The sequence below is a fragment of the Diachasmimorpha longicaudata genome, chromosome 13 (genome assembly GCF_034640455.1).
Source record: "Diachasmimorpha longicaudata isolate KC_UGA_2023 chromosome 13, iyDiaLong2, whole genome shotgun sequence".
Lineage (NCBI taxonomy): Eukaryota > Metazoa > Arthropoda > Insecta > Hymenoptera > Braconidae > Diachasmimorpha > Diachasmimorpha longicaudata.
This window is the reverse complement of record NC_087237.1, coordinates 3,119,754-3,142,068: the sequence shown is the minus strand read 5'-3', so window position 1 is coordinate 3,142,068 and position 22,315 is coordinate 3,119,754. Positions and strand designations below refer to the sequence as shown.

General features: G+C 41.4%; 2 protein-coding genes across 6 annotated transcripts in view; one reads left to right on the top strand and one right to left on the bottom strand.

Moving 5' to 3' along the window:
- Window positions 1–22,315, top strand: part of LOC135168550 (uncharacterized) — a 62,306-nt gene that overhangs the window by 13,082 nt on the left and 26,909 nt on the right. For all 3 annotated transcript variants that reach the window (XR_010300054.1, XM_064132849.1, XM_064132850.1), the window contains exon 3: window positions 7,810–7,929. Coding sequence is in view for 2 of the 3 variants with exons in the window: in XM_064132849.1 (XP_063988919.1) it covers window positions 7,810–7,929 (120 nt within the window). In the remaining variant the exon portion in view is untranslated. The remainder of the gene's footprint in view (window positions 1–7,809; window positions 7,930–22,315) is intronic.
- LOC135168506 (uncharacterized) lies at window positions 10,704–14,936 on the bottom strand. 3 transcript variants are annotated; one of them, XM_064132762.1, is made up of 6 exons: window positions 14,649–14,936; window positions 13,070–13,948; window positions 11,882–12,996; window positions 11,501–11,762; window positions 11,253–11,428; window positions 10,704–11,149 (listed from the first exon to the last, which is right to left on the bottom strand). In XM_064132762.1, exons 1-6 carry the CDS (start codon window positions 14,698–14,700, stop codon window positions 11,117–11,119), a joined length of 2,517 nt encoding a protein of 838 aa, XP_063988832.1. In that variant the 5' UTR covers window positions 14,701–14,936; the 3' UTR covers window positions 10,704–11,116. The 3 variants fall into 3 exon arrangements, with proteins under 3 accessions (XP_063988832.1, XP_063988831.1, XP_063988834.1); XM_064132761.1 differs by having other exon boundaries at window positions 10,704–11,146; window positions 11,252–11,428; window positions 14,649–14,935; XM_064132764.1 differs by having other exon boundaries at window positions 11,019–11,152; window positions 11,252–11,428.

Sequence of the window (22,315 nt, the reverse complement as noted above, 5' to 3'; positions counted from 1 at the left end):
CAGGGATTTCTCAAAGAACATAACATTTTACATTTTAACGAGTTGCCGGAGGGCAGCGCAATGTTAAGGAATCTCCCCTTTGCCCATAATTATCCCGGATTTTCTCCAGCGCTTGCCAAACGAGGAATCCGTGCACACTGGTATTCTGACGTGAACTTAATGACTCCTGTCCAGCTCTATTCATCATCTCCCGTGTTTTAAAATCACCGGGGAGGATGAAAAAGGCAGTGAAAAATGTTAAATTATTTTTTCTAGAGGGATCCCGTCCAGCTGCTAGTGTTGGGACCCGAAATTTCGTATTCGGTGTTGTGAATAAAGAGGGGGTAATTAGAATGGATGTCGAACAGGGGATTGGGATGAAAATTTTAGTTTCTTTCACCCACGGTTTATGCCCGAGAAAGGTCATGGAAGACCTGAGCCAGTCTCTCGAGGACTCGGTTTTCTCACTCCTCCAAAATTATTCACAATTTTAAAGCTCTCAGTCACCATCACCATCTCGAATTTGAATTTTTCTAAACCTCTCAACCTCGATTCAGCCTGTCCTGCTGGCACAGTAATTTCTGTGGTATTTTTTCCCCGAGCAGAGCTGGTCTCGAAATAATACAAACTCCTCAATTAATTCTTGTTGTAATTAATTAACGATTCCCCTTTGAACGCAATTGGCGGAGTCCCCGTGAGCGCCAGTAGAGTTATCCACACAAACAGAAGCCATTAAAATCGAATAAACATTCACCGCGTCACCGATACCATCAGAAGAAAAGAGCGATTTTTCCCCCGTTCCTCGGGAATTTAATCGCAGGTCGGGAAAAATATCGTGTTAATAGTGGTATTTTATTCCACGCAATGATTTCGTTCTCACATATTTTGATTTACGCCCAGAATTCTCGGGTAAGACCCAAAGAAGTGGACAGAAAGGAAAAATTTCTATAAAAATTACTGCCGATATCGATTGCCGTGACGATATGTGCTGAGAACCCCTCATTCGACTCTGCATTCATCTCCTCCAATTTATGTCGTACTCATGGCTTCCGCTTTAGTCACCACCTCAGCCCTCCCCAGGGACTCCCATCTTCTCCGCAAAATGGCCAGTTGAAGGACTAAAATGATCTAAACATGAAAGGAACGTTATCATTAGGGATTGTTTGAGTGGATTTTTAAAGACAAAACCGGATGCGCCTACAGGCGATTCTGAAATTGACCGTTGGCAAACGAGAGTTATATTCTATACCTATACCCAGAGGAAGTTGATGCACTTCAGAGTGAATCCTACGAGCATTGAGCACACCCATTTCCGGGCGTGATGGATAAATGCACATTTTTTTTCCCGACTGTAATACGTTAATGTGCACTCAGCGTGCGCTTTGGTGGCCGTATGAGTATTTAGCAAGTATTGCCATTTTGTTTTTCTATCCATCTTGTACCGGTGAACAATCCCGGAAACGATGTTTATCCCACTGGTGATCGTTGTCCCTTGTTGGTTTCGTCAGACGGGGATATCGATGGACACAAAAAGCCGACACTCAAGAGTCCTGTCACGTTCTTCCGGAGATGAATGCGATATATTTAAAAAACGTGTTCATCGGTCGCGCGTGTTTGTTTTTGATGGGAATTCATAAGTGGAGGGGACTGGAAAATACTTATGAATTACTTTTGATTTGACTTATCTGAACGGCGAGTATTGGATTATGGATAGGGATTGTCTCAATAATATAAAAATTTAACTATTAACTTTAATTCTTTATTATCGCATGCAGAAGGTATGTCTTTCTGGTGTGATGTCTCCAGATGAACTGACTCCTAGTGACCAAAGATTTTACACTCTAGACCCATTTGACAAAAGGGCCTTGTTCATTTATTCCTTTCTGGTTCTATTTATTAAAATTATTCTAAACATTTCGGTACTGTTCGGAGGAAAACTATAAAAACTATAACATACTGAGATGGAATGAAAACAGCTGTAGACAGACGATTCATTGTTGTCCACACATATCAAGCACTCTCAATAGTGAGAAATATTTGGTAAAAATTACGAAAGTCGTAGGTCGCTCATCGATTGCGGAATCGACGGAGAAATTTTTCGCAACAGTATCGTCATTTTTCCCAGTCGACTCAACCAAAAATTACAAAACTTTCTGGACAAATTTAGTGCCAGTTTTATAAAATTTCCAACCATCACATTTCGCTCCAGAATTACGGAAAATATACGTAATTTTTCTTGAATATTTCTCACCGGATCATTTTTTATCGTGAACTAGAAAGGCGGTTTCGAATGGCTCTGGACATTCTCCGGTATTGAACTAATGTCGGGCGGATACTGGGCCAACGATAAACTTAACATGTCTCGGATCAGAAAAAAATTCTCCGGATATCCAAATTTTTCGTGGAAGTCAGAATTTTTTATCCCGGGCTCTCTTCGAATGAAGATGAAGACGAAAATGCGGATGGAAAGGGATGACTCGGATAAACGCTTCAAACTGTTATGTCAAGGGCTTCACTAAAAACTCGAGGTGGAGATAAAAGTTGCTTGTACTGAAGGTGCACTTCTTGTGGAGAACTGAGGTGAATTTTTTTTTTCAACATTTAAGTATTCAAACCGCCTCGGGCTCTTATGGGGTAATTGGACAAGCTTATTCACTGTCGTAAAAACATTGTTGAACCTTGTGGCCTCGAGAACTCGGTAACCGCTGGTCTGTCAGTACTTCAATGCTTTCGGTTTTGTTTTTAGAGGGCTATGTGGACACGTCGATAATTCATGGAAGTTTTTTCTCGTTGGGGTTTGGAAATTTACGGGTTATGATAAAGACGTCAAGTAACTTGGGAGCTGGAGGTGTAATTTTAGGATGTAAAAGTGAGAGGTGAAATGGTGAATATCTGGAAAAATTGGCATTTTGAAAAATGACGGACATGATGTGGGAAAAATCACGCGGTTGGAAATGAAGACATTGATGGTCCTGGACATTAGCGAACTTCAAAAACCGAGGAAGGAAATTTTTTGCCTGTGGAGGGTCCCCCGGACAATCTTGTAAAATCCAAACCTCGAAAAACGTGAGAAAAAATATGAAAGTTGGACCACAACACGCATAATTTCGTATGCTGTCAATTTTCTGAATGAGAAACCCTCGAATCGCTTGAAAGGGAAAAACGATAGGTCCATGAATGTCGTCGCATCACCTGGACCTCACGGTCACAAACTGAAAAGGGTTGTCTCTTTATTCTCTACCCTCCCTCGTATTTCCCAAAAGAAGATTGAAAACAGACCGTCGAATTTTGCAGAAAAGCACATGGCAGATGAGCAAACACCCGGAGAGAAATATCCAGTCAAAATTACGAGAGAATCCAAGAAAATTGTGGAACGATTGCGCCATTTGGAAACGCAATCACTGACATTTTACCTCGCCACTTCGTGCTGGCCCCCAAATATTTCCCAGAAATTTCGTTCTGCGTGGGCTGATGGTTTTTTCTGTGTTATGATTCTCAATTCACCCAAACTGATGAAGAGAAAGAGGACGAAGACGACAAGCAAACAGTAGCTCCCGGCAATATTCGTAGGCGTTCTTTGTAATATTTTGAACACGCCCGAGCCATCGGTCGGCGCATCCCTTTGTGGAGCAGTTAAACCTACAGAAGTCCATCAAAAATAATGAAAGCACCGGCTGCAGACCTGGATCCTCGCGTCCAACGCGAAAAGGCAGAGCTGGTGATCAATGAATTTCGCCTGGCAACTGAGGGATAATGCGTCTGCTCCTCGTTGCCATCGATACACCTCTACCGCGCACCAGGTTATTTGCTGACCGCAGCAAACATTAAGTCGCTATTTTCCTGAGCTAAAAGCATCTCCAGATGACTCGATCTTCCAGAGACAACTGTAAACCTGGCCGGCAACAAATTTGTTCATTTCATCGGGCGTCACCAGTACTGGCACGTCTGCTCATCCGGTATTACTTGGCCGAATTTCTTCTCCTTCTCCATAATCTGCCCCTTTATCAACAATATTTAACAATATTTAGAGACAGAAATCCAATACATCAGCTCACAATATTATTAAGAACGGAAATCATCGCCAGCTGACTGGCTGATGCGGCAGATTGAAGGGTTCAATACAACCGCATTGGAATAACTGTTTTGGAGATCGTAGGAGGGACCAACTGAGAGGAAAAGAAATCGAGAAATATTGAAACTCTACCCTTTTAGGCCCCACCACCTGGCTGTCTACACAGAGCACTTCAAATCTTCCGTTAGTGCCCAATCATCAACAATATTATATCACGGTAACTCATCCCAGACAAAAATTTTTCTACATGGAATTCCCTTCTCCAAATTTAAGAAACGAGAGTGGAAAAATTTCAAAACCGTTGGGAACAGTTTACCAGTCTACATTTAAAGGACCCTTTTTTGAGCACCAGCTGTTCACTTCCTCCCACTCTCTTCCCACCCCGTGGTAACCTTCCTTCAGCGATCCTGTTGCTATCTCCACTGGCTATCGCAGGAACCACATAAGAGCAATCCGGTGGATAGAGTGAGATAATAAGATTTTCGGGGGCTGGTGAGAATTCACGTTTGCTGGTGGATGTGTTGAATACAGAGCCACCTCACTCAACGGAGCAGCTGGATTGTGAAGGATCTCGTAAAATACATGGGTCACGCCTAGCACACCGTATTTACCGCAGATACTCCGGTGGTATCTTGTTCGTGGGGGTGTGGGGGAATAGGATACATCGATTATTCGTTTCGCTCCTGACCGGGAATCGCCAGATGTAGGGTAATTAAAATTTATGATGAAGAGTGCTGAATCATTTTTGGCTGATCTGGGGCAATTTCGATTGGGGTTGTTCCGAGGGAGATATCACGTCCGGAGGGGTTTGTTCAAGATTTCGAGTTGTAATTATTTCCTGCATCACTCGTCACAGACGTCTCTAGAACGATTATAATATTTATTAAAAATTTATCTCCCTGCGCTCCCATCATCGCGTGAACTTTTGTCTCGCGATGTTAATGGTCGAGTGGCATTCGGATGATGTCTTCCGGGATAAATAGCCAGGTGGCAGTAATTAAAGATCAGTATGTGGTGAGCGTGTGCACTTCAGTCCCTTCCGCTCTTCAGGACACTTGGCAACCCCCGCAGGATCTCGAATTACCTCGTACCACGCTCAAGGAGGAAGTCGATCCTCCCCCTGAAATCCATGCGAGAGTCGCTGTCGTTTAAATACCCGCGGCTCATCAGGGGTTCAATGTCCTCTGAAAAATTGGGGAAAAGCGTAGGGAGAAAACCATTCAGTAAAAAATCCGTCATGGAAAGTTCCTTTTTTTTAAATGTAAGCCTGCTGAAAGCTATAGGTTTATAAAGCTACAAATATGTATTTACAGGAGTAATTTGGAGTTAGCGAATTTAGTTTTTCGGTATCAGATGGTCAGGAGTTGAGCAGTTATACATTTATATTACATTTCTTTAGAAAATTGTCTATAGTTACTAAACATTTGTTATTCAAGGCTTTTAAAAATTATTGAGTCCTCTGGAACTGTCCTCATAGAGAGGACAGCCCCAGAGGACATAATCAAGGTCCTCACTCGGATGACCACATCTACAAACGGCAGAATGTATCAATCCCTTACGTTTGAGGGAGGAGGCCAGATGGTAATGGTTTGAGCGAGCTCTGTTAACCCATGAAATTGTTCGGCGAGGTAACTTGGAATGTAACTAAGTTTATTTTTGCTTTAAATGGCCGCGTTTTCACTCAGTTACGGAAATTAGTCTTGAAGGTAGTGGAAGGGGTAGTTGGGTCGTGTATAGATACTTGTGAGCACTCAGCCTGTTTTGTTGGAGGTTTCGAAATATATACTTGGCCGATACGCTTCCGCGTATCTCGCTGTAGCACTAGCGTTTACGTTTGTGAGAGTAGAAGTCGGTGAAGTAGATTTGACTCCTGTTAGGGGAATCTTCGGTGCATGTGTCGAATGATTGGTTCAATTACTTTTGTTTGAAATAAAGAAAATTCCTTTCATAAACGAATACTCAATCAATCGGAAAATTCCCTTTCCCACGTCCAATTCAATTCGCGCGGGAATTTCGGTGTCTCGAGGCTGTGTAACGGCCGTTGGTCTTCTCGAAAGTGGCAGGTGCTAGCCGGCCAGACTTCATTAAACGCAATCCCATCTGCGTCCTCGTGTTTCCAAGACGTTGGCTCGTGGTTGGCATTCCTCCGGAGAGAGAAGAGAGGAACGATGGAAAGACGTTAGCGGTGAAGAAAGGACTGAAAAGACAACGCACGTGCACGCACCATTGATAACCGTCTCACCTCAAATCATAAAACTTATTGTCAGTGATGTGGTTACAAGTTTGAACAGGATCGAATTTTTTTTTACGACTTTGTGAGAAGATACAGCTAGAAATCTTCTTCTCGTTTTCTCCTGGGGCTGTGAGGGGTATTAAAAAAAGTTGGAAGAAGACCTTTTTTATATGTTCCGGTGCTCTTTGTGGGCCGAGAAACGGAAGAATTCTGAGCGCGTGTGTGCGGCTTCTTTGAGATGCCGACAGTAGTCGAGATACCGGGATCTACCGATGCTAAAGGAAAATAGGGACCGAGGGATATCCCCAGTGAGATTGCGAATGGCTTCTTAGAAATAGGAGTTTGTCGCGTGGCCAAAGTCTGGAACGCGTGCCGATTCCTTCACTGTTGGCTAGGAATGTCGAAGGTGTTGGACACGTGGAAAAATTTTAGTGGTAAAGTAACTCTAGTAGATTAATTTTCATGATAGGAAAGACAGACTTGGGAAGAAATGCTGAAGAAAGGTCTGGATCAAACAATGTCCTTGGAATCTATGTGGGGCCCATCGATCAGTGCTGTTGTCCTTCTACAGAAGATGTTGGTCTTCATCCAATTCGGTCAAGCCTCCCAGCGACCTATTCAGGCCGAAATGATCATGATGTTCCTTCTAAAGGATTCGGTATTTTCGGCACATCTTTCACTTCCGCCTGCAGTCGGAATCAGGTTTTGTGTGCAGGGCAATTCCTCAGTCCCTTCAATTCACAGTATAGATTCTATACAAAATTAATGAGGTTGAGGGTGTTCTGGAGAAATTTCACGGAGTTTAAGACCTGCTGTGCTGACTCACAATGCGCAACACACACTTGCTCACCCTCTTTAGAAATTTCGTCCACCTTTCCCAGGGGCCTCTTGGATCCATTGCCCATCACACACGCACACATCTCTTGCGAGACAAGTTTTGTTTACACCTTTGGAAGAAGTCAGGAGAATCCAGGGAGGTGTGGGGAAGGTACGAGATGTGGCTTTTAAAATTTAAAGGGATCTGGGGGTTGCGATGCAACAGGCTCAAGGGGCTAACAGCTGACGAGCACATTCGAGACAAAAGGCTCTTCAGGTAGGGAAAACTATTAGTCTCAAGGTGAACGTGTGGCTCGATTCTTCGGATGCTAAGGAAGAGGGCTGGAAATAAATTCCCAGGGAGATGTGGTTGATTTGGGAATGGAAAAGCGCGCGAACCCGCAACTTTTCCCGCCAATTTTTAGTTTGTGGGGATTATTAACAATAATTCATAAAAATATAGTCAAATGATTCCAATTATCATGAATGCCAGCGTCAACTATTTCTGACCTCCTTTAAGTAACTAAATTACTCTCCCAAAAAAAAATTCCTCAGCAATATATTTTTTTCCCAGTATGAAAATCATAATACTATTTTTTTTACAAGCCAAAATGTTCAGAATTTCTTCCAAAATTTACCAACGTGATATTTGACAGTCATCGTCGGTTCACTAGCACTTGAAAAAATTTATATTGCCTGTAATTTGCAGAAACTCCAGGTACTTCTCGCAGCAGGATATGGACCCCCCGAGCTCCAGAAGGAAGTACAAGATGACACTGACGTGCGGTTAACACTCTTGGACACAGCTGAGGGGCTGAGAACCGGGCCGGTAAGTCGAATTACAAGAAAATTATACCAACCCCTGCGAGACCTGTTTTTCCCTCAATCGAACCGAGCCCACGTGTCCAGAGGGGTTTTATGGCGCCAAAATTCCGAGCTCCGGTAGATCCATGTGAACCACTGACTCCGGGCATTTAAAAGTAACCCTCGAGGTGGAAAGGAACCTGAGTTTTGCATACTTTGGGTCACGAAATTGGGGGGGGGATTGTAATGACACGGAAGACGTGTCGGATTTTATCCTGGAGCCTCGACACGTTATGGAGAAGAATATCCAGTAAAACCTATTTAATAATTCGTGCAATAATGAGAAAGGCACCGTCGGGGAAATAATATTATTTATCACTGGAATACAACCGGATCATTCATGCATTCGTTCAAAAGAATACCTGTGTCATTATCACTATCCGAAATGTGCATTCACCAGAGTGCACTTATTTGTTCCGGAATGAAGAAGAGAATAATCCTCTCCATGGCGTGCTACAGGAGCACACCTGCCATTATGTGTATTTAGCGTACAAATTTACACAGTTTTCGGCACCTGCCAAGGCATCCTCGCTCACCTCGAGGAAACACTTCATCTCAGGAGTGTGAAATCACCTCCAAACAGAGCACTGTCTTTGTTGTTCGTTTTGTAGCGCAACAAATGTCACTAGTTCATAGATTGTAATCGTCGCTCATTACCCACCTGTTCTGTATTTTACAAACAATGACTTCGCGTATTAATTAACGGAAAATACGGGGCTCATATATTTCGAAACAAATGACATTTTTCCCAGGTTTTTATTGCCCCACATTTTACAATAAAGTACCGTAACAGATGGGCGTATTCTATTCCATAACTTCCGGTATATTTCGGGGTAAATAACGGCTTTTTGGAAAATCGTAATTTTGGCTAGTCAGAGAATAAAAAATGGATAAAGGGCGCTTTGAAAAAAAGCTAAAGTCATTATTGGAAGACTCCAAATTTCGAAGATTATTCGGGAAAAGTTTTTAGTGATTTAAAAAGATTTTCAGAAGACAAATCCTTCCCAGGAAAATTTAGTTTTTCCCATTTTGAGGAGACAAGAGAACTGTCTCTGGACGAGTTTGTTCACATAAATATTGCACTCGGAACACACACACGTGGAATGTACTATTTGATCTAGTCGCATATGGCGCTGGGAACCAAATAATACCAGCGATTTGGTGTAACGAACAGTTCAGGATATCACCGGTTGAACTCGTCACGGATACGCCCACCCCAATTACCCCTTTTAGAAGGTAAATTTAAATATTTATCGCGTCATCTGCCTGATCATCGTGTGAACTGCATCGGCCCCCCATTAATTTGGACCATCATATTAATATCGGCCCCCCACAATGGTGCCGCTATCTGTTATAGATAACTGGACAGTGCTTGGATGGTATGTCAACATCTGTTTACCTTCCCTCTCATAGAGAAAAAAAATGGAAGTCAATTAGTGAACAAGACATGTAGCCCTCTTCTGTATTCATAAAAATTGCCCGAAATTTATTTCTCATGATGGATTACATGTGAGGAAAATTAACGAGAGGAAAAAAAATCTAGGGAAAAAATTCAGGGAATTTTTCAATGGAGAAAAAACCCCATGTCACCGGATTTTAATAGTAACAATCGGTGGGTTTATTGAGATGCTGGTCTCCGATAGATGCGTTATCAGTTGGAAACACGAGTTAACGATGGGGTAACTGCCACACCCCTCATTTAGCACCTGGATATCCGCGTTCAGGTTTAGGCAGATGTTAGTGATTTTTTGTTAATTAACAAGAAGGGAGGATTACACATCCAATCCCGGGGGGTTTTGAATTACTGTATCGATTGTTGTTTCCTGTCGAATAATCCTCCGGACGGGCTTTTTACTGTGGGAATTGTGCGGGCAGTGCGATGTTTTACATTGCAGCATTCGAGTTTCTCACAATAATTAGCCAACCCCCGGCAATTTCGTGCTTCATCGAGTTGCGCGATTGAAACTTTTATGGGATTTTACGAAATGTCTGGAAAGTGGTTATTTTTTGAACAGCTGTAGTTGGTTACATGGTACGCTCACCCATTTTCTGCGGGGAATTTTCAGAAAATAGTAATTGATCCCCGAAAATCTTCCAAAGAATCTTTTTGGGTCACCAGGAAGAGCTCCTGGAGGTCTGATGATTCTTATGATTTTTGAAAGATCTTCAGGGAATAAAAATTTTTGTACGCGAGAATCTACTGCTGGTGTTCCCCTCTATGTGAACGACTTTAGCATAATATCGCCCTGGAATGCGGATGAGCCCCGGGGAAAATGTGAATTGGGTCGTTTAATTAGTCCCAGGGATGCAAATGACCGTAAAGGTCAGTGACCGACCTAAACAGGACGACCAGTTGTCATCGACAGCATTGTGGTCGATGCACCATGTGACTTTCCCATAAATTGTTGCACCACATGCGTAATGGAATCTCTAGCGTCATATTGAGAGCCGCTAGAAAACAATAAAAGTGTAAAAATGGAAATGAGGAATAGAAAATTGAGTTATCAAATGCATCTGAGTAGCTGTTTGTAATGCGACAGTTGGAAGTATGACAAAAATTTTTATTTACTGGGACATTAAGTCCAGATGACGTCTTGTTGCGCTTTTAATTGGTACAGATGGTTCCTAATGTATCATTTCTTTACTGACGGTGATAGAAGAAATTTATAATAAAGTAGAAATTGTATGATCGATGTAAATCGATTCTCATTGGCCAAAGAATTTTATTCTTTACAAATTTTTTCCTCCACTGTATAGTGGAAATCATTTTACTTCTGGGAGAGTCAATAAATAAATTCACTCAATTAATTGCGGTATAATATTTAATTATCAATTTATTTGGTATCAGATCGTATCAGCTATTGATTATATGAATATTAATATTGATTACAAATACGCGGAGTGACGAAATTAAGACTCACTAGCTAACATTTTTTATGACGTACAAAATTACTACATAATGTACTTCAATTTCACTTGGGTATCAGATACGAACTTATAGTTCCGTAACTGGAATTGAATTATTGATATTTAGAACATTCACGGGATCTGCGATGATCGGAATGAATTTTTTTTTCGTCTTGATATGAGGTACATTGCGAAGCAGATTATCAGTGCTACTCCGATGAATCCTCCGATGACTGCGCCTAGATTTACTCTTGCTTCTGATTGGCAGCTCTCAGCTCAACATGAAGTAAAAAAATATTGATAATAATCATCGATTTGATCTGATGATTAAGATAATTATGTTACCGAACTTCATCTCAAGTTTTGTCACTGGAAATTACCTTCAGCAGAAGGAGGCTTTCTTTTGGAGTCGAAAGCTATCAATACAATTCTTCTGATGGCGATATCAACGTCGCCTGCTGTCACAGCAACGGGAACACTGCTGACATAAGCCCCAGCATTGACTTTAGCTCCAATCAATCCGAGACCCGAGGGTGACTCTCCTCTCAGAGTTTTTTCTATCGATAAAAAAAATTATGAATTCATTTTATTGTGCGATAGTTATTGTCCTGAAGGTATGAGCTTCTGACCTGTGGAGTTTGGGAAGTTGTATTTATCGAGGTAGATTGTTGCCTCAACCTTGTCAAGTTTAGCGGTCTTCCCGTCATTGATGAAATTGAATACCAAGATATTATGTTCTCCATGATCCAGAGTGATATTGGGAGAGGCAACTGCCCGTTTCGCTTTCGACTTTCCTTTCTCTTTCCAAATGAGCATCAGTTGGGCATTCTGTTGATCGCATGTTCCGTTCGATGCAGCTGTGGTAGGTACGTGTAGAGAGCCCTTCGAAATCTGAAGGATCAAATTTATGATCAGTTGGGGTGCAGAGAATCGACCGAATACGATAATGATGGAAATTATTTATTTGATGGGATAGCAACCAAAATTTATCAAAAATTAGTCGAACTCACCGATTTATCGGACTTCTTGTACAACACTGTCAAGTCAATGGTCATGTTTGACAACAGACACGGTCTGCCTGTGTCATTGTGTTCGATCTTAAAATTGAAGACAGCATCCGACGTGATCTTCGTCCTGTCCTGCGACGCCTTTGATGATTTCTCAGGAGATGTTGTTGACAGGTGACTCGACGTACAGTGAGATTCAGAAGTCGTGGTTGCGTTGGTGGACAATGGATGAATAGGAGTTGTTAATGTTGTAGAGTTCACAGGTGATGTAGAGTTATGGAGAGGAGTTGCTGTCGTAGAATTGACAAATAATGTAGAATTCTGAAGAGTTGCTGTCGTAGAGTTGACAGGTAATGTAGAACTATGAAGAGGAGTTGCTGTCGTAGAATTGACAGCCAATGTAGAATTATGAAGAGGAGTTACTGTCGTAGAGTTGACAGGCAATGTAGTGTTATGAAGAGGAGTTGCTGTCGTAGAATTGACAAATAATGTAGAATTATGAAGAGTTGCTGTCGTAGAGTTGACAGGCAATGTAGAATTATGAAGAGGAATTGCTGTCGTAGAATTGACAGACAATGTAGAATTATGAAGAGGAGTTGCTGTCGTAGAATTGACAGACAATGTAGAATTATGAAGGGGCGTTGCTGTCGTAGAATTAACAGACACTGTAGAGTTATAAAGAGGTGTTGGAGGTGTCGAGTTGACAGGCAACGTTGAATTAGGAAAAGGAGTTGATGCCGTAGTTTTGGCAGATAATGTAGAATTATGATGCATAGGTGGTGCGGTAGAATTGACAGGCAATGTAGAACTACGAAGAGGAATTGGCGTTGTCGTGTTCACATGTGATGTCGAGTTATGGGGAGATGTTGGGGTTGTGGAGCTGGCAAGTACTGTAGAATTATAATGAGTTGATGTGGTAGAGTTAACAGAAGTTGTAGAGTTATAAAGAGGCGTTGTTCCTGTCGCGTTCACATGCAATGTTGAATTATGTAGAACAGTTGATGCTGTTGAGTTCGCGAATGCTGTTGCATTGACATGAACACCTTCCGTCACATTATGATTAACTGTGGAATTCACTCCTGTCTCATGATGTCCAGGACTCGTAATATGCATTTTTTCTGAAGTTCCATTATCAGGAATTAGATTAGGTTTTCTTATTAGATAATCATTTTATCATTTTCATGGACTCACCTGAAGTTGTAGTTGAATTATTCACTGCGGTTGAAACAGAGGGGGTTGCAGTTGAGGTAGTTACGTTCACTGAACTTATAATTGTTGTTTGATTTAAGGGAATCGTAGATGTACTGTCATTCTTCAATGAGGGAGCAGTGAAGTTATGCAGTGTCTGTGTTGAATGTGTCGTAGTTGAATTTGTTGGAAAGTGCGTTGTGCCAGGACTCTTCGTAGTCGATGGAAGATGAGATCCTGTGGAATTTGAAGGATCAACAGATAAACTGTGCTGTGTTGTTTTCGATGCCTGTTGACTCTGAGTCGTTGAAGGCACCTCGGTAGTGGTTCCAGGCGATGGGGTAGTGGTTCCGTTCCTTAGGATGGGGGTTGTAGACGATGCATCATGTGATAATGTTGATGATCCTGCTTTCGTCGATTGCCCAGTCGAATTCCCCATCAACGTGTCATTAGAAATTTTAATACTTTGATGGGCTATCGTCGTCTGATTTGCAGTTCCAGGCTCTGCTGTGGTTGATGCAAGGGTGTGTCCTACCGAAGCAGTGTTAGCAGTACTATTACTGGAAGATGGAGGTCCAGTTGTTGGGATTAATCCCGATGTTGAATTCGCAGCAGCTTCAGATGTCCCATTGGAACTCAGTCGAGACTTGCTGGTTCCTACTGTTGCCCCAGTCGTGCTGTTGACAGCTGGCGTTGATTCATGGCTTCCGGTTTCTCCAATCGTGACATTATGATCATCTTTGGTTACTGTATCGTTGTGAGCAAGTACCGTACTTATGTCATGAATGTGAGAACTCGCAGAAACTGCTGATGATTCTGATCCAGTAGCAGCGCTCGATGATTTGGCCATTGTCTTTTCCTCTTCACAAAGCAGTCGATTCACTGCAATAAAACGAGACGCAGATGTATGAATGGAAGATTCTGATCATCACAACAGTGAATATCATTCAAAAACCGACACTTTAATGGCGAAAGTTGATTCAACAATGGGAATCGATTCAGTCCGCTTCCCAAACACTAAAAACTACATCAGACAAAATCAATTATCCCCGGTATTTCTGCCTCGGAACAAGAAAGTGAGAAACGGAAGCGCAATTTTTTTTTCAGACTGGACCACACCAGACGCTTCTTCACTTCAGGCCTAATTACCGTTGTACCAGGGGTTGGCGTCAAGGCCATAAGCGAGGAAAATTCTTGCTCACGGCCTTGTCCTCAACCTCGTTACCCTCACCCCTACATTAAAGCCTGCACTCTAATGTCTTCTACAGCTATAAGTAAATTACGTTTACTGGCGCCAATATTTTTTCATCAGCCTTCTTCCACCATTTTCTTATAGCTGCGAGCATGATAAGCCGACCGACGATTAGGTTTCTTTTCTTATAGGATATGCTGATGAAGTGGGTATTTATGTTTATTCTCGTGAGGGATTCAGTTCTATGGTAATGATTTGGACGTGGTATGTGTGCTTCATATGATTGGGGTGGGTGGGGTGGGTTTTTGACCGGGGAAATTTCCATGTATTGACTAACTTCAATGAAATCATAAAGTGAAAATAAATCGCTTCTGATGTGTCTCAAAATACCTTGGATTGCACTAATCAAAACGAAGAGGAACAACACCCACATCTTCCCCATATTTACTCGATCAATAAACAAAATACGTTCATCAACACTTCATGACACAGACAAACTCGACGGAGCTGTAGTTTGCGAAGTACGATTGATCAGTTTATAATTATCGTTCACTAACTTTCACGATAAAAATTGAATGCGAATGGGGTATCGAACAATCAGCACTATTGACACAGGTGAATAGACTAGCCGCGGATCCGGACGATTTGGCTGTTGCAGAAAAACTGAAAATTACTGGGCGAAGCCAGTCGTTATTCAAGACCTCACCTCTATCATACCCAATATTATTTCCTCCCCACCTTCAAAATATGAATTGCTGGTAAAAAATTTTAGTCTGATAACGCTCATCGTTTTCCGATTCGCGGATACCACACGCATTCCGTAATTGGGGTTCCTTCGATATCATGTGATTATTGTAATGACTTTGGTTATATATTTCCCGATAAAATATTGGTGCGGGAATTAAACGAAATTGGAGTATAAAAAAAAAATCAGAGGGAGAACAAAAAATGTAATCAATACGTCCCTTCTCTGCATGACTAGAGCAAAAAGTATTTAAAAAATCGTATCGTATCCCAATCTCGAAGTCCTGGTTTGTCCCGGGGATGGAAATTCAATCAAAAATTGAATTCTTTAAAGATTAAAAAAATTTTCAATACCACTTCCTCATCGTCACTGTAAATTTTTAATTTTCATTTCATTGTCATTTTTTTATGGAATATTTCTCTCCGTTCATGTCGTATCGATCGTCTCTCCAACAGAATAATTATACCGCCTGTACGCGGTATTAACAAGAAGAGTACAGACCTTTAATGCAACCGCATAACTGTTTTCCATGCGCACCTTTGCTGGGGTTTATAAATCGGAAGTGGTTGGACGCACCCGTGGGACAGCTTTGCACCGTGACGTGCGTTTTATCGGCTCACGGTTTGTCCAGCTTTTTAATCATCCCCCAGAGTGGCCAACTTCATTGATAGCCACAGCTGGCGTCTATTATCTCCACGGATGAATGGATAACTACTGCTTCAGGGTATATGATTTTTTTTTTTCCGATAAACAAAAGTTACGAGACCCGCGCATTGTTTTTTAATTAAATATATTGGAGGAGTTACCGTTATGTTCGATACGCGCGGTGCATTGAAGTTGATGTCCCGTTAGGAATATTCATTCATTCAATTTTTTTTCATCCGTTCGTTTTTTAATCATAAAAAGTTGGCCAATTGTTTTCGTTATTAAAAAATGGAAGGATGGTTAAATAAAATGTTCACGAGAATTTATTCCTTTTTCAGCGTGTGCGTATGGGCTCCGGTTATCGTTTTATTTATTTTTCGGTGATTTTGGAAGTGGGCTTTTGAGGCGAGACCGAGAGAATGGTCTTTGAAGTCTCGTTTTGTCCAGTCTCATCCCCAGTCCTACTTTTCCACTATGAGTGTATCATCCACGCCCTAATGATCTCGACACATTGACACAATTCGCCTAACCCAGGGTGACGTAATTTTCTAAGTACCCGCGAAGACAATCAAATATGACACAATGACATATTAATGTCCCCATTGTCACTTCTCTGAATCGCAAAGGTGCACTCCTTGACCTTGTGGAATTGGCCAACCCGGCACCATCCGTGGGCTCTTGTCAAACCACACATATCATAACTCAGTAATAACATGCGCACTTGTGTAATCCAACCGCGAAAAGATTGGCATTGTTTGTGGCTTTTAGTGTAGTCTCTTGAGAAGACAGCAAACTATTATTCCAGATGATTTATTCATTTGCCTTCAGTTCGATGTTGCTATTATCTTTTTAGGTAAAAAGAATCACGAGTCGAAACTTTTCTCTTTAAAAACATTCCTTCTGAAGATGTTGAATTTTTGGGGGTTTGCCAAGTACAAAATTCACTCTGTCTCCTCTGGAAATATGTTCTAGTTTTATTGCGGTAGGGCCCCGACTATATAAAAAGAGAGAAAAGTTTTATTACCCGCTTTTCTGAGCGACATTTGGCGACTAGAAGTGGCCGTGTGATTAGAAATAAAAAGCTTTTTGGGGGTGGAAATGTTCTGGTCCAAAAGGCCCAATATAAGGCTCTACTATCTGTGAGTTTAGTCTGTCTTGAGAGTCTGTAGAGTAACATATCTCCTGACGAAAGTAGAGTCGCGAATAGAGAATAAAATACAAACTGAAATGTTGTTTAATTCAATCCCATAATCCAACAGAAGATTTTAAAAAACTGTTTCGCTAAAATCTTCCGCAATTCTCTCGCGGAGGGCTTTTAAAGTTGACTGTCAAAGATGTTTTCTTCTAAAGATCGTTTCCAATCGCCAAAAAGGCCCAAATCATTCAAGTTCGTTGTCATTGAAAAAAACTGACACCAAACTCGCCTGAATTTTCTTTCTCTCCACATAATAACGCAGAGTAAAGTAGTTGTCCTGTACTTTCATCCACAAAAGACCGTTTTGTCATCGATTCAGGGCCTGAATCGACCTTTTCCTAGGCACTACACCCGCATTTTGTGGAACTGCTCATTAGCCTTCCAACCGATTTCAAAATTCTCGCTGAAAGACCATTCCCGAGAAATAATTCACCCTAAACGTCACATCACGTTTGTGCAATATTTCCAAGGTTGAGGTTTCTGACCGAAGCAGATGTTTCCGTTGCCAACGAAGTCGATCATTAAAATCGACTTTTCGGGAGGCGAGGCGGACTCATCCATGAGCGTTGAGGGAGCCGTCGATCTGTTTTTCGTTGCTCATAGTAAAAGAAACACCACCGGTTACTCGTGAACAAAAGGAATGATAGAGATCTCAGTGGAGATCTAACGAACAGATTTATTTTCCAGTGATCGATTTGGAGAGTCATTACTTCTTGATCGACCATCTGCTTGAATCCATAATAGAGAACATCGCACACCCCTTTCATTCACAGACCAGTGGTTAGCCACAATACCGCCAACGTTTGCTTCGCAGCGGGTTAAGTAGTACGTACTGTGACGATTACTAGGTACTGGGGACCCAATTGCCGTGTGGACACAAGTACTTGATTAATGTTATCACATGAGTAATCGAAAATCGAAAATTACAAGGGGGTTGTGATTAGGAAAGGGGAGGGCTGTCATAAAAAATTATAACGGGTGTTTTTTTTTTATATTTATGTGAAAATCATCGTTTTCATGTAATTGTTGGATCGATCAGTCCACACGTCGTACGTGTAATTTTTTTTTTCACTGAAATTTCGGTTATTTTTATTTTTTATTGCCCTTTTGATACACGAGAACCCACCATACGCAACCCGTGACACCAGTTCCAATCGCGATCAAATTTCTGTGTCATCTGCTCATCGCATGTTCATCTTGAAACGATCGAGGGATCATCGATATCGTATTACCCATTCAGAATTTATTCCTCAATATGCCAGCATCACGTCATTGAGTCACAAGAACAATATTAATATTGTTCCTCATACCATATGCACGATTAATTACACCACTTTTTTATCAGCCCGCGGCTCGTAGTGAACTCCTCTTGGTTTTTGGATATTCATCAATATTACACGAGCACGGCGCAGAGCAAATAATAATACAGACGCATTTATCAAAAAGCTGGGACTGCTTGTCAAGGTGAAATAACAGTTTCACTGAATTCGGGAAGAATAAAAATAAGTTGGATGCAATTTTATAAATTTAGACGCGGGGCTCGGCCTCTGGGGAAGGAATAACAGGAATTTATCAATATTTCGGCACACGGAGAGGAATATTCAGTGAAAATTACGGAACTACTTACGTAATTCGCGATAATCACTCATTTACCGGGGACATTTACACTGAGAGAAATCTTTGGTAAATTTTGAGTGTCCGCAGAAAATTATGATCCACGAAATCAGATTTTTGGGGTAAAATTGACGGACAAATAGAATTCAACAATTTTTTTCGAAGTCATTTTTTCTTTTAACGAAAAAGTTTTTCACCTGTGAATCTCCCTTCGAATAATCACGTTGACCCTTAGATTAGTCCTCAGATCGAATAAATTAAAATAAGCCCACACTAAAAATTTCTAACACACTATTTTTTCTAATTGACAAATGGCATGTGATTGGTTATCAGTTGCCTCTCCAAAAGTCTGATTAATGACTTCCCAAATATCCGACATTTTCCCATGATTGTTGAGCACGTGCACCGGAAGCATGATTTTTCCGTTAATCAAACTGAACCAAAAACCACAGGCTCATTTATTTATTCTTGAATTAATCACGTACCATGTGGACAAAAATCCGAGGGCCCTTCAACCCCCGTCCTCCACCTCCCCACAAGACCAACCAATTATTATTCTAAATTTCAAATACGCACATTTCCCGTGACAGTTCCCAAACCGGATGTGATTTGATTATAAATGTTGAAAGGGCCCCGGTGCGTGACACATGTGTCCTTATGACGATTTCCCCGCTGAAATCTTGAAAAACCCCCTGAACTAGAACGCACCGTGCAGCCCCTGTCTCCACGTTAATTTTAAAATATTCACAAATTGTGGGTATGAATTATTTATTTCGCTTCTGTACACCAAATTGCGATACGCGTGTTTGTCAGCAACTGCACGATGTAGTGCACGAATAAGTGGGAATTATTTCACCGTTTCCATCCTAACGGGTGGAAGGATGAAATTGCGATCCTTGAGTTCTTGTAAATGAGAGGAAACAGCGAGGATTGAGGATAAACGCGATATAATCAATAGATTATTCGGAGGGGAACTGGCGAAAATGTAATTATCACATCTCCTTTTCACTTCAGGGAAATTTTTTGATAAATGGGCCAGCCATTTCCCTGATATCTCCAAATCCATTTGCCCTGCATCAATCGATCTTTTATTTATTTATTCCAGTCATAAATTATTCAATAAAAAAAAATTCTCGAGAATTTTTCGTTACTATTTGTTGAATTAAACTTTTTGCTGATTTTTTATGATAATGGAAACCCCAGGGTTTTGACCAATTATCACTTTTATTGGTTTGATTCACTGATAAGGCCCTTTTGAAGGACAATCTGAAGGAATAGATATTTTTTTAGTTTAAGAAATATTTTTCTCTTTAGTAAATGTGAAGAAAGAAAATAAACATGTGCAGCCATGCACTACACATATAACTTTTTACGACACCGTTCTGTTCTGCATATGCAAGACTTCAAAACATAAAAAATCGTAAATTACCTGAAATAATTAGAAAACCAGAATTAAAAAAATATATAATACTAGATTAGCATTTCGCGCAGGTAGCCAAGGAATCCCCACATTTTCAATATTTTTTTTACTCGGAGGAACCCCAGTGGAGTGCTTCCGGGGTGGTTGTAGGGGGTAGAGAAAGGAAGAGGAAGGATGCTCGACTACACACAGTCCAGTGTGATATAAATTAACATATTTATAACTCAGGTGAAATTCACGGGGCAACCCCCGCTAAAAACATCACCCACCCCATTTCAATTACTATCCTGGTGAGGTTTTTTGAGTTTGATATGCACAAGTGTACAAGTGGAGGCTCAGTAAAGCGTGCAGCCCCCAATATGTTGGCTGGTCACGGGCTAAAAAGCCACATCCGTGAATGTATTTGCGTATCGTTGATGATCACCTGCAATCGGCGAAATTTATGGTGATATTTTTGGGGGTAATTCGTCACTGCGTGCACGCAGAGAAATTTTGGGTAAAAATTAGGCCTTTGGAGGGCGAAACGTGGGACGAAATGATAATCAACAACTTTTTCGGTCAAATTTCGTTGGAAAAATTAGACTTCGGAGGCTAATTTTTTGGATAAAATTAACATTCGTTCCTCGTTTCGCTCTCAAAAGATCCAATTTTTATCTAAAATTTCGGTCCGTGTGGATCGGAGAGGAATAATCATCATTAAAATACCTCCCATTGTTCCAAATAAACACTAATAAATATTATTAAAATTATTCCGAAACAACAATTAGCATAGACACTTATGTGCATAAATATGCATGTCAGAGACCTGCCGATCAGGGGCGGGGAATTGTACTCGGCTACCCCACATGAACCCGTTGTACTGCAGCTAATATTTTCCGGTACTTACAGCACCCTAACGTGTGTATACACGTGTAAGTCATAGACGATCAAGAGCACCGTCTCACGATCGGTCAGTCGTGTCGAAGTGTTCAGAGAAGCCGATGTAAAAACTTCACCTGCAACTGAGATGCGGTGTGCATTTCCTTTGGTGTTTGTAACGAACAAACTTTCCCGCGGTTGCAACCGCTTGAAATTTATGCCCCGTAAAAAAACAGTCACATTTACGCTCTTTGCGCTGTATAATTTCTCTTTTACTTTTGGTTGGTCGGAACCGTACGCACAGAAAACCAGTGGGAAATGGTTTTTGTCTTCATTCTGCCCAACATTTTTTTTATCGCAAAAAAAAATTAGCGACTCACTTCCGAACGGTCATTTCGCGTGTGCCTTTTTTCCTCACTCTCCAATTGACTTCACAGAATTTTCATTAACTCAACTATCAACAATTATTCAATCGCAAAAAATGTTTCTTCAATCGTCAATAACTTGGGATTGATTGCGTCCACCTCAGCGGTTCCTTTTCTCTCTGAACTCTCTCCTCAATTTTTTAAATAAATAAAATCCGTTAACCCCACTCTGTGGCTTCCCTGTTATTGACCATTGAAGGTGTTCTATTTTACCCCACTCCTCCTATTTTTTTCTCCGCGTCCAGATGCCCTCAGCGAACAGCGGATGTATCGATCATAGGGCCCCCGAAAAATATCAACCGAAGACCGACAAATGCTCGCTGACTAATCGCGCGTGGACGGGACGTCCTCGTGGAATTCGTTAGAATTCGATCGAGACAGTCAATGAACATTCACTGCCAATGGCATAAGACGTCAAGCCATATGGCACACGCGTGCCCCCAGCATGGAACTAATGGGCCACCGTTACACGAGCCGAAGGAAATTGGATCTCCAAGTGCCAGAAGATTGTCCATGAAAATACACTCTCTCCCTCCCCCTCCCCCCGCCTTTTGTAGCCTTCTCACTCATTGTCTTATGACTGGTATAAATTTCTTTAATTTGAACCAGGGGGGTACTGCACTTGGGGCTCGGCTCCCCAGCGAGCAGTCGATCGTGCGAGGAGTGCCGTTGGTACCTTGAGAATTATTGCTGGGGTAGTGAATGTTATGGACAACCAAGCATGGTAATGATTTCTTTATCAGCTGCTCGATTGAGTCGTTGAGGGCATCGGTGAGTTTATGATTGAAGTTTTTTTTATGGGATACGTTAGTGTCTATGTCGTTATTTTTGGGCGTGGGGGGGCCATAAATATAATCTATAATGACAGTTGTGGAGGTGGAATGGGGTAATGAACGACCAGGGAAGCTATCGGGAGATTATTCGCTTGGAGATGATGATGAACAATATCATGATTGGATTTTTTGTCGGAAAAAATTTGCCAGAAGTGAAAATGATTGAATTATTTGGGTTCGAAGTGAATTAGGTGTTTTTTTTTCGCGTTTATGTCAGATGAAATGATTTATTTAAACGACATACGGAGACTGCTGGGTCTCAGGCTTTGCTTTTTAATCTCCGGAGGTTGAGAAGGGAAGTGAAGGTTCGTGCAACGGAAAT

Excerpts from the sequence above, each read along its gene's own strand:
- LOC135168506 (XM_064132761.1), bottom strand. The coding sequence starts at position 14,700 with ATGGGGAAGATGTGGGTGTTGTTCCTCTTCGTTTTGATTAGTGCAATC. Across the intron at positions 12,997-13,069 it reads TAATTCAACTACAACTTCAG|AAAAAATGCATATTACGAGT; the intron begins GTGAGTCCATGA and ends ATGGAACTTCAG. Across the intron at positions 11,147-11,251 it reads AAAGCCTCCTTCTGCTGAAG|CTGAGAGCTGCCAATCAGAA; the intron begins GTAATTTCCAGT and ends CTTCATGTTGAG.